The sequence below is a fragment of the Cyrtonyx montezumae genome, unplaced genomic scaffold (genome assembly GCF_038088225.1).
Source record: "Cyrtonyx montezumae isolate F1298 unplaced genomic scaffold, pur_monq_1.0 scaffold_13, whole genome shotgun sequence".
In the NCBI taxonomy this organism is placed as follows: domain Eukaryota; kingdom Metazoa; phylum Chordata; class Aves; order Galliformes; family Odontophoridae; genus Cyrtonyx; species Cyrtonyx montezumae.
In genome coordinates, this window is record NW_027071859.1 from 33,942,257 (window position 1) to 33,955,404 (window position 13,148).

Here is a 13,148-nt window from a genome sequence, read left to right on the forward strand (position 1 = left end):
ACTTCTACAGCTGCTTTTGGAGAACTACTTGTCCTCATCTCTCCCAGGAGCAACACTTCATGCCTCTTCTACTGACAATTACAGTAGTGGTAATCCGCTATTCAAAGAGTTCTCATGAGGCATGCTTCACAGGAAGGTATGGAAACAACTACCTTTGGGAAAAAAACGAGACATGACAAAATGTAATACAGTCTCTTTGCTTCTATATAATATCCCACTGAGCATTCTCTATCCCAGCAATTGTGGAAAACAAACTACCTTGCCTGCAATTTGTAGTGCCCCTAGGGTTGGAAAGAGGAGGATCTAACTCAGAGACACAAGGGAAAGGAAAAAATCAGATGCATTTTTCACAAAATCAAACCAGAATGTAAAACAGTCATCTGTCAAACTAAACACAATGCAAAAACAGGAAAAAAAAAAGCTCCCTTACAGAAAGTAGCCTTTGAGATAAGAAGTACAAAATAAGGAACAAACAAACAAAAAAAAACACCATAAATATCTTGGTCCACACTCTTCAGCAGTAATTTATTTTTCATAGGTAACACAGCAAAAGAGTTTTAAAGAGGGATGCAAAAGCATGTAACAGTGCTACTTCTCAGTTGCATATCTACCTTTCTCAAACACAAAGAGTATCAGGAAACAAAGCACAAACTATTATTTACTTACAAAGTAAGTAAAATGATTTTCACTTTTTGCTGCTAAGACATAAATGTCAGTCATTTAATAATGAAAAGGATGAACAACGGGGAACAGGGCTGAGACAGGAAAAACTTTGAAGACAACTAGTTACATACATTCCTGTCCAACCACCTCCACAGACCCAAAAGTTTCTGTCTCAGAGTTGTATTACTGTATTGACTCTCCATCTTCCAAGGCCTCCTAAGCCCATCACTAGTTGCTCTCCCTACTATGTAACATCATCCTACTTTAAATAATACTCAAACATATTACAATTCGTGATTTCACCTGGCCAATCTGCCCCTACTCATCGTTCCAATACACTACAGCCTCTGCTCAACATCCAATAAACTACATTTCACAACACAGAGGAAGAGAAAGCAGTGGCACTACCTGCTGCAGAACTTTGCAAACCAAGCAGGAGATCTGGAAATCACAGAGAAGCTCTTGAGTTGCCAGAACACTGCAGTAACAAGGCAATCTTCATTCACCTTTTTCATGTTAACACCAGAATGCAACATGAGGTGAGATCATGCAGATGCTCTGTACTTCATTTACGTGAAAACCTCTTAGCTGGGATAGAATGAGGATGTGCATACATGTTTTTAGAACATAATGTAAAGACTGCCATCGCAGAGGCCTAAGCAAGAGTAAGTGCATCAACAGGCTTCTTATTTTCTAGGGTACTATTAGCAACAGTATTTTAAACCTGTATTTTCAACTTACAACATTTCAGAAAATAACCTAGGAATTAAAATTAATGCTGGGAAAGTCACTGGCTGTCAGGTGCATCTGTAAACAGAAAAGATCGTGCAAGTAGATGCTTGCATCTCCGAATTATGCTCTCAGAATTTTCACGGCATATTTTTAAGATAAGATTACATGACTAATAAAGGACAGGTAGCCTGTACTGTGAGCTTTACATCATATTAAAATTAGGTTTATAATGGAAAAGTCAGACGTGGTAATATTTTAAAAGGATTTTAAAGAAAAAAAAATCATGTATGAATTCAATGAACCCACAAGAGGATTTATGATCAGAGTATCCATTTACAGTGATAAGCTTAATCTAACAGCTACAACATTATCATGTATAGTGATAGCAAATAACATTTTGATCTTGACTTAATTTAATGCATAGAATTTTAAAAAAAATTATCAAAATTCTCTATCTGCTTTTTAAGCATTAAAATAATTATTCTTTTTCAAGCACTTGAGCTATTCTTATCATTGCAATCTGGTCTCAAGAAAACTTGGCTAGAATTTTAAAAATTAAAGGCCAGGGTTGGAAACGAAAAGGAAAGCAGTACTCATTTTCAGTATCTTTGCTAAGAATTCATTAATTAGGACCCTACATTATGCCAGTGTTACTTTTTATTACTGAACTAAGTTAGGAAATAAAATAATTGCTTGGGTTTACTGTTTGTACATCTAAATGTAGCTACTGAGTATGATCTAAGAAAAAGCCTGTCAAAACAAGGTCACTCAGGAAGAGCTGTCTCAAGATGACTGGAGAATGAAGACATTTTCTATTATAAATAGTTCTGATGCACAGAAATCCAGATTTATTTGTATTTCCTCAGGGACTACTAATTCTTCTGTTGTCACCTTCCTCCACTACTCTAGAGCTACCCGCCAAATCTGAACTTTTTACTAACTATTCAGGTATTCAGGAAAAGATAATACTGTACAACTACAGCTACCATAATAATGCATTCATTCACATAAAGACAAATCCAGAAGCTGAAAATAACAGGTATTGCAGGGATTTCACTCTGTACTCATTAAGACACTGCAAGAAATGTTAGGTCCCATTAGATCAGATATAAGATGATTTTTTTTTAACAATAAGGGTAATGAAGCACTCCAACAGGTTCTCCAGAGGTGGTGGATGCCCCATCTTTGACACCCAAGGTCAGGGTGGACAGGGCTCTCAGCAACCTGACCTAGCTGTAGGTGTCCCTGCTCAATGCGAGGGAGCTGGACTAGATGACCTTTAAGGATCCGTTCCAACTCAAACGATCCGATGTTCCATTAGCTTCTTGTGTTCAAAGAATGATGAAAAAAACCCTGATTTCATTTATGCAGAGTCTACATATAACCAGTGTCATAAATGTGGAGAAAATCTCAGAATTTTAAAAGCCAAACGTGGATTATGATTGTTAGAAAAAAATACCATTTAGGTTGCATGAAAAGATAACTGATCTCTAATTCTAAAAGCTCTTCACATGCCAGGCAAAACTAAACATGTTAACACCATCTTTCTCACACTGGTTCCACAGACAAGAGATAGCACATTAGTTTTGATGCCTCTTCGTTCTTTCCTGTAACTGGACTCTATGATATAGTACTACTTTTTATTCCACCTTATTTCCTCTTGTCCCCTATTGCAGACCCTAAAATTAACAGCAGAATATCTGACATTTCAAAAGCAGCTCTTTCTGAACTTCAGAGAGGGAACACCAATGTCTGTTAACTAGAAGACAGTCTGGGTACATCTGCATTGGAAAACTAATGCTACGGAGCCTTATCCCTGGTCCTGAAGCCACTGGCTGGCTGACCATGCTCATTCAATTTTGTTCTTCCAAAGAGGATGACAATATTTGGGGACAATTGTTAAGAACGGTCCTTGAGCAACATTAAATCTTAGACAACTCCTGAGAATCGCTCAAGAGCACTGTAGTCAGCCAGGGACAAAACTGCCAGGTATCATTTTAACAACTTACAGAGAATATTAAGTTTTAGTACCAAGTACCAAGACAGCCACATGTTGTTTCATTTATCAGTACAGACATATGTAATCTCTAATAAAAATATGGTTTTTGAGAGATGATTTTATATACATATATATTGGGTTTTTTTGTTTGGTTTGTTGGTTGTTTTTTTTTTTTCTTTAAAAGAAAGAACCAAGCAAAGCAGAAAAAAAGCCACAAGGATTGCTCTGTTTCCTCCAAGAGATGAGGCTGAGAGCTTGGTTTACTTCACTTGCATAGATCTTCCTTTCTATGAGCTTGCTTTTAGCATATGGGATGAAAGCAGTGATACAGCAATGTCATATTTTCTCTTTCTATTAATAATCACTAACATTATGTTTTAGACTGAAGAAAATGACAACAAAACAATCTTTTGAAATTTCCTGAATAATCATTTGCTTTTCCTGGCATTGGCATGCCTAGTAACAAAATATGATGCATTATCACAAGCTGATGAAAACTACGCAGGTTGCTCTAGAAGTAATGTCTTCTATTTATTTTCCACAGAAATTGCAACGGATACAAAGAGTAAAATATTACCATAGAACAAATTCTCAGCTACAAAACACTACTTTTCAAGATAGTCACCACCGTTAGCCAGTTTTGCCAGCAATGAACAAGAGCCTGCATATTATGCTCATAACAATCAGCACCAGTGGAGGTGAACACTGACAATGTCACCACTGATGAAACACAATGCCCATCAACTTACTGTGCTCACATCCACCAACTGGTCTTCAGAAACATTCAGCAAGTGTCAACAAATGTCAAAGGGTGCCATTTTGTCTGCATAGAAGAATTCAGTGCCACACTGCATCTCCATACACACTTCCATGTCAGATGCCATTTTGTCAGTCCGCCCCTCTCACATTAAACCAGAACGTAATATTGGAGGGAAGGTTCAATCTCCACTGCCATAAGATCAACATCCACCTCTGATGTCGTGGGCCAATATAAAATAGCAGGCATTACTTTCAAAGCAGCCCACGTATATGCCACAGATATGAGGAAAAAGAAAGGAAATCAAAGCATTCCATCATCAATTCTGAAAAGTGACCTTTTCAGCAATTGCAGGTAAGAAGCATCAGAGCTCATTAAAAAAAATTAGCCTTTATTATTTCCATGTTTTCTTTAAGAACTCAAATGTACATCTCTCCCTATCACTAAAACCCAATTTTTACTTCTTCCTAAGACTTTTCTTGTCTAGGTATCTAGACTCAAATGCTTAGTATGTATTTCAATCACAGTCTATTTCCTCATTTTCTTCCACCTCTTTCTATAAGGCCATCTAAGTTTTTTCCTGATACATCCCAGTAAAATTGAAAAGCTAAGTAACAAAAAGCCCCACTGATAAAATTGGACTAAAATTCTTCAGAGGCAGGTGATCTTTTCTCTTCATTCTTCTCCCTTGCCATTCTCTTCCATTTCATATTCTCCCTGCTCACCACTAAGTTTGTTATCCTTCTCTCTCCATAATCATATCATCTTGCTTTCGGTGATTTCCTCACCTTCTCTGGGTCAAGTGCAGATGCAATGCTAAGTCTGAAGAAAGATTCTGTGATGTACCAAGACACTGCGCTCTGTAATTTCACGACTTTCTCCCAAATCACAGTATTGCACACAAAGTTTAACACCTTCCTTTTATCCCCATTTGATCTACCACAAGCAGACAACTGCTGCTCCCTATATTATTTACAGCCATCCCGATGGATGCAGCTTGACGGAATTTTTGCTGTTAACATATAGCGTGCTGTGTAGAACTATGTATCACCTTACCTCAGCACTAATTTCTGCATTTTTGTGTTGGCACTGGTCATCCTAACACACAAATACTCAGCAACATTAACAGTGCACATAAGTCTTTGAGACCTAGTGTAGAATTTGTGAATTTTGTACTTCAGAAAAAAATCTAACAAAGCCAGAAAACTTCGAAACATTTAGCTAGTTTAGAATGGTCTACGTGCAAAGTAGGTTGAGCATCTGAGAATAAGATCGGTCAAAAATACCCTTAATTCACAGACCTGACTTAAAATGAAGTTTGCCTGATCAGACAAGGGTGTTCATCAGCAGAATATTCATATTACCCCCACCACAGTGTAGTATCTCTAACAGCAGAGCATGAAGAAGATGAGATAGGGGACATGTTGGAAATGTTATACTGCACACAATGGCCAGGGAGTACAGTAACTCTGTAAATGACTTTCAGAGATCTACGTTCAAGATCAAAAAGGGTGACACAGAATTCCTGAGCAATCCCAGATGCAGACTACTGGGGAGAGGGCTTTCTGAATGAAAGTTTCTTGCTTTGTGTAATTATTAGATTTGAAAAATTACATAATCTAACTTATACAACTTGGAAAAAAAGAAAAACAGAACTTACCCTTTCCTGCAAATTAGAAGTTTTCAATGCATTTACCTCTCTTGGTGATAAAATTCTGTTGACCACTTCTTGCCAAAACAAACACGCTCAGGTGCCCAGTTTTGTAATTAAGCTTCTAAAATTAACCTAAAAACTGCTGTGCTTTTTAATCTTTGTGGTAGGATCACTGCTAATCAATTCTAGCAGCTGAAGCCCTGCTTGTACTCATTCTGATAACGGTGTCTTAATTTGTCCTTGACACTAAAACTGCATTACATAACAGAGTCCGCTCTCTCATTCTCAATGTTAAAATAAAAAATAAAAAACACTTTAAAGCATTTTCAGCTCTGCTCAAAAGCAGACTTTCCTCAAGCCTTAACAATTCTCTGAAAGCTCTCTTATCGTCTTTCGCTGTTTGCCAGGCGGGATTCTTCATATTAAGTTTGGACACTGCTACAAACATTTCACCAAAGTACTTATCAAAATAAGGCTTGCTAAAAGCCATAAGACAGCATATGCATATCCCAAACTGAGCAGAGACTATTCATTTTGTACTTTACAATTCATTTTTAAAGGGAAAGTAACAGCAGTGAGTGACAGGCCAGGCAGAGCAAGAGCACAGACAAAGAACGATATCAAGAACACAAACATGGGATCAGAGGTAGAAGAACAAGTGTTTACAGGAAAAAAGAGAAGATCATATTTTTCAGAAGTATGCAAGGAATCTCTGTGTACCAAAAAGTCCTAACAATAGGAAAGATCCAGGAAACTGACATCTATCACAATGACTACACTTCTCAGCATACCAACATCTTTTTCCATGACCAGTACCATGGCTCAGCCTGCAATTCCCCTATATGCTGGGTGGCTCACTCAGGCTGAACAGCATCTTATGTAAGCACTGGAAGACCCAACAGCAGTTTAAGAAGTCTGAAATGTCTTGAGTTTTAGGACTGTTTGCCCTGTTGGGAACACTAAAAAGACTGTGTTTTCTGAAGCATTAACAGATACTAGGCTGCTTTTCCATGGGCCCAACAGACATATACTACTCAAACAGCTGAAACAATGCCGGATGGTCTACACTGTTTTGGCCACATATTTAAACTGCAGCACAGTAAGACTCACTACAAAGAAAACAACTCTATCCCAGCCAAAAAGAGCAGACACATTCTGTATTTAATGTTATTTTAAATGCTGTTTTGTAAAGATATATATGGTTATATCGATCCTTCCCAAAGAACATTTTCTCTTTCTTACACATAATGGAGAAATCAATAGAAAATTTATTTCACATGAGGCAACAAATGTAACATATGGTCAAGGTTAGTTCTTCAAATAATCTTCTCCTTCAATAGGAGATCCTTTTGTAAGACTAACTTAGTATTTCGTGTATATCATGCCTTTTTGGGGAAAAATATACAAAACCCAAAGAAAAAGATAATCTACAAAGCTAACAAGCAGAAGTCCTATGGTGACTTTCAAACACCATATTTAAAAGCTGCTGTAAAAAAACGGAAACAAGTTTCTCATTCCCTATATTTTTAACAAGTCCCTCCTGTGACCACAAAAACTATTTCTAGCTGTCAAAAAAGGCTTCTCCTTTTCCACAACATATTTTTCTCACGTATTTTCCCTACAGCCAGTGTAAACAGGAGAGCCTGCTTATTGAGCACCTATCAGAACCTACAAGCCTGGTTTCGAAGAGAAATTTGAGATAGGTGTTGGAGTAGTTTAGCAAGGAGCAGTGTGATGCTCATAAAATATATGCCCCTGACAGGCCAACTTCTCCCATCCCTTCTCTCTCAATAGTTCAGGAACGTTTTAGAAGCAGGAAATTTTTGAACAATGTTTAGTAGACCATTTCAAACCACCACTACGTGGAAATAAATCAATGTCTGTTAGAAGGGCACTTTCAATCTTAATTCTGATGCACTGCTTTTTATTGAGCTACAGAATAACCTGATACTTTCGGTGCTGAAGTTTATACTCAAGCTCTTAATTATACAAATAAGATTAAATTAGAAATGAGAATCAATAACTAATGATAAAACCAGAAGAAGTACTTACGTTAAACTTAATAATGTCATATATCAAGTACCGAGGAACAACCTGTCCATTAACCTTGTCGACGATCATTTCCTTAAAAGAAAAGAGATGACATTTACATTTATTTCATGACTTCAAAAAAAAAAACATTAACACAATTATAACAAGTGAATAAACCTGAGAGTGTGACGTAATCAAATAACTGGCACATTCTTACTGCCAAAAAAGTATTATGTCAACGTTATAAAAATATTATGGTTCTAAATGTCTCATGAAGCAGTCAGTAAGAAGGCAGAAAGCTGTCCTAATGCTCCACATTCTTATCTACAACATTTCTACGTTAGTTTCTCCACAGCTAGCCACTTTTGAAAATCTACAACAAGGAATTCAACAGCAGAAAAGTAAAAAGCAAGCTCTTCCACCCATTTTCTACGTTCAGTTCGGTTCTTTTCATGTTAGCTGTGTTCTAAGCAGCAGTGACAATTGCTGTTTGTTTGAACGCAGTACTGTGACTAGGACTCTTTCAAATGGAAACACAACAGACAACATCTGTTTCACACTAAATTAGTTTCAATTCAATATATATTGGTATTCTGTCTTGAAAATGTCAGCAAGGAGAAAACCTATCAGTGATCAACATAAAACATCAACATATGTACATACACATGCATACAAAGGCATATACACCTTACGTGCTGATACCTGTATCTGTAACTCAGACTTGTGATATGAAGCAAACTAGTTCATTAGTTTGGTAAACTAATAAAAAATATTTAGTCTCATGCAACTTCCTCCATCCTACTCTCTACCACCCAGTTCTTAGTTAATAAGATAGTTCTACCAGCAAAGGGTTTTTTGCTGCCAACATCAAATTAAAATTTCAAAGCCACACAGAAGAGATGAAACGATAGGAAAAGGTAAAAATAGTCCACTTAACATGACGAAAATGAAACTGTGTGCTCAAGAATTAATTCAAAACAGCATCTTACATCAACTCAAATGATTCTTCGATGAGTTACTAGCATTTTTGTTTTACAACCTTTTAACTTCTCCTAGACCCTATAACTTTTACAAAGTAAATCCCATCAAGATTTTCAAAGTAAGATTAATTTTCAATCTGAACTTCTTGAATTGTACTTTGTAATTAATCACATTAGGCTGTTAAAAATAAACACGTAGTTTTAAAATATAGATTTGTTTCCAAGTAAATACAAAGTTGGAGGTAATTAAAGATAAACCAGAATACATAAACCTATTGTTTCAAATAACAGTGGGAACCAGAAGTTGCCTACTTAATATTTTGCAATCTTATCTTCTATAAACTGAATACAGCAATGGTGATATATTTTCACTGCCAAGATTCTTCTTTCCATAAAGGGAAAAAAAAGCCTGAGTGAAAAATACTCCTTTGTAATAACTACAGTATCTTATTTTTGAGTCTAAAAATCACTTAGCCTTAGGTAATGTCACATAACGTTCGTAAAAGTCTACATAGAAATGATGTAATGAAATGTTCTTCCATCACCTCCCAGTATTTAGGTAAGACTCTGGGAAGCTACGAAAGGAGATGAACACGGGAATGCATTCTTTGACAATAAATTTCATAATGAGCTACACAAGTAGATGGAGCAGGTACACAGAATTAAGGTACTGTATTCAAATGTGGAAGAGTTTTCACAGATATAACAGAAAAAAAATAATCCTGACAGGATTTGTTTGTTTTCCCATTAGAACTGAGAAGTAAAATAAAAGTGAAAATAAAAAAAATGCTACCAGTCTGCTTTTCAACTGCATTAGCAAGCAAAACTAAAACACATTTCAGTGAAAACAGATTTAAAGTTTAAGAACTCATTTCCTCAAGATGCATATCCAGAGACCCAGCTTTGATGCAAAGCTAGCATTTATATGCAAAACCTTGAAAACAATTTGATGCTGAGTCTAAGAAGATTTTAAACCTAATTTTCAAAATCTGAATCTCTTGATATTCTGTTACAACTATTATAAGATACAGACAAGAGGGTCATGCATATTCTTTAAACTTTCTCTTGAACATTTAGATTTAATCCAGAATTAAATTGTATATATGAAAACTGCTCTCTACCTCAGATATGCATAAACCTTTTCAACCCTATTACAGGTGCAGGTAGCCTCTTTTGTCACATCTCCTTTTTCTTACCTTCCTCCCTCCTGCCTCTTGTTCTTTTCGAGATCCTGATTGAAATCCCAACTACCAGGCCAAATACACAATAAGAAAATATGCTTTAGCAGTAGAAATGACAAATTCCTGTGGTGCCCATCGCCAGCATCACACTGGCATTCACTGCTCCATTATTTATGCCAACACAGCTGCCATAATGCAACAGGTGTAAAGTGATCATAAGAATGGTTCAATTAGAAGTACTCCAATGCATCATTATTTAAGATTCTGATCTCAGAGTCTTCCTTGAAATTATAAATATTGAAAAACGCCTCCAGAATTATATCTCAAAGGCAAGTTCATACTGTAGACAGCTGGAAAAATGTACTACTTGAGGAACTCAAACTCACTTACTCCGATTAATAGCCTGACACTGTAAGGCTACATTTAAGCCAATTTCTAGATATCATGTGGCTACAGAATAGAACATGGAAGTGTTTACAAGTAATACCTGCATCAATGTATTACTTTTTATATATTTTATATTTATTTAGGCTTACAGCTACTATAACATGTTTTAATACTGCCACGGCTAGGAAATACAGCTTTTATATCTTGTCCATTATCCACCACTTTATATAGTTACTTAACCTGCAGGTTTGCAGAACAAGGTCCACTTGCCAGCTTCTTTGACGTAATCTGGAAAACTGTTGGTGTTAATCTTCTTTGCTGGTGCTGCAGAGCATACGCTTACAGCATATTAGAAACAGCAACTGTGCTACGAGCTTTAAGCTGGATGAGCAGCAAAAGGAAAGACGCGGGACTGACAGCTCAGGGACTTGTTTTTTCCCACCTTGAATCATATATCTAAGTTGCTTGCTGGATATAAAATAATCCAAAATTTAATTACAACTCAAAGAATCTCATTTTCCCAGTAACTTGCAGAACGCACTCCTAGCTGAACCAGAGCATGGAATTGGATCTACCCACACATCTGTTTATTGTTCCTTTTCCTCCTACCTGTCGCCTTTCCTTTATCCCTTTATTTTCAAAACAATTCTAGCCAGTGATGTATTTCAGGAATACAAAGAGCTTAAAAAAAAAAAAGAAAAAAGAAAGAAATAAAATCTATGTTGCACGAAGTGTCAGTCTTTGCAAACTATGAAAGTTGTAAGCTGTACCATTCTTGACAGAGCTTACAAATATGTAAGCTCTGTACTGACAAAAAAAGCACAATAGGCTCTCACTCTCCACTGACCACAATTCTGTGGGATGTCTTCATCAGTGTGAATGTCTCTCTGTACTCATATGCCCAGTAAATTCTAAATTCAAGCTCTAGGAGCCTCCACTAGGACCTCACATGTCAGTTAGTTCACTAAAAGGGCATAAAGGGCAGAGCGTATGCAACCTTCTATCCAGCTTGCAGACAAGGCTGCCCAAGGATGCCAAAACTGGGAACTGAAATTGATATATGTTTATAATATATGACAACATACGTCACTTGAGCTTTTCTAAATCTAAGTAAAAATATGTGACAGTCTTAAATGCTTGGAAAAAAACCCAAGCGTACCTGTTTTATTTTAATACTGTGTTACTAAGGAAGCCCTCACACAGCTGAACGTCAGAGGACATTCTTGTGAGAAGTTCTGAATACTAGATGTACTCTGCTCACAAGCCCAGATGACCAACAATTAATTTTAGTTGCACCTTACCCTATGTTTAAAATTTTTATTAAAAAAAAACTTTTTTAAAACATTTAGATGCTGCATGTTTACTATGAGAGTCCTTGTTTACACAAATATTTAGCAGCAAATCAAACACACAATATATTTCTACATTTTCTACTCGTTTTAAAGCTAAGAGGAACATCAAAAAACTTCCTGAAAATATCTAACTAGCTTCCTTGAACAACAGCCAAAACACTTGAGCAAAGATTTATGCATTCCCTCAGATACTGCTATGGAGTCAAAACACCAGGCTTCCAAAGGAACGCTTAATGTTATGCTAGTCACCTGTAGGTAGTGTTTGAATTAATTTTAATGAGATTCACAGAAAACTTTCTTCCATGCCAGAAGAACAAACACAACCAAAAAGCTGGAGATGAAGACAGAGTACTGCAGAACACTTCTTATCACGAAGATGTAATTGATCATGGTAAAAGCTGTTTGCAAGTAATTTCAGCCTGAAGTGAACCCTAAATGCATTTGAGATTCTCAAAGAACTCTGCATGAAAGGCTTACATCAGAAGCCTTAAAGCATGTCATGAGATCACTGAATTCATGGAAATTACCTTTATTAAAGTTTCATACATTGCCCTTCCAAATAAACTTAGAGGGACTATTTAATCTTTTGTATTCTGATCACATGCACCTGTTTCACCACATGGAACTGACAGAATTCATCCATTTTCTTTTCTTCTTTCTCATACCTTTAACGTGAATGTAAAGTAAGGCCAGTTGGCCCCCTTCATTCTATAAATTCATTCTCTGAAAGCAAAAAAGCTACTTGAAGGGCAACAGTGTGAATTACTCCAATCTGTAATTTACGGATTAACTTCAACAGCCCTTCAGCATTAATTGGCAAAATATGTTAAAACAATAAAAGACAAACTTTTCTTCGTGTAGGTTAAATAAAACAAAATCACATATATATATTCAGAGTAATTGAATGGTTACAGAAATAATCATTTGACATGAACATTAATGAAATAGCAAATTACAAAGTTAAGCTGTTATGATGCTTCAAGCAATAGGCAAGCCCCTGTCTCAAATCTGCTGAAAGGAATTGCAATGAAATATACTCAATTTTTTTTTTAAACAGATCAAACAGATTTATTTTGAAATCTGAATTATAAAAGTATTTATCCATCAGAGGGTATCAGTTTTATGACACCTTTAGTCTTCAAATTTAATTTATTCATAAAAGTCTTAAACTATAAATGTGAGAGTCAGGAAGGCAGATGAGAGCCCCTCTCCCATGCCCAACAGGCACTGCCACATTCACACACATATCAACATGTGCTTCCCTGTCCTCCACATATGCACATTAGCCACCCTTAGTAGATCACCTGTTTTGAAACATAAAAAAGAGAAGCAGTCTCTCTGAAGAACTTCTGTTTAATTAATGCCTTCCAAAGACTTCCCTGTAAAACCATCACTACAAAAGCATGACAGCA

General features: G+C 36.3%; 1 protein-coding gene across 1 annotated transcript in view; it reads right to left on the reverse strand.

Annotated features, from left to right (window-relative positions):
- RNGTT (RNA guanylyltransferase and 5'-phosphatase) overlaps positions 1–13,148 on the reverse strand; it is a 183,323-nt gene that overhangs the window by 120,205 nt on the left and 49,970 nt on the right. Inside the window, exon 10 of the mRNA XM_065731011.1 lies at positions 7,858–7,929. Coding sequence (XP_065587083.1) covers positions 7,858–7,929 — 72 coding nt within the window. The remainder of the gene's footprint in view (positions 1–7,857; positions 7,930–13,148) is intronic.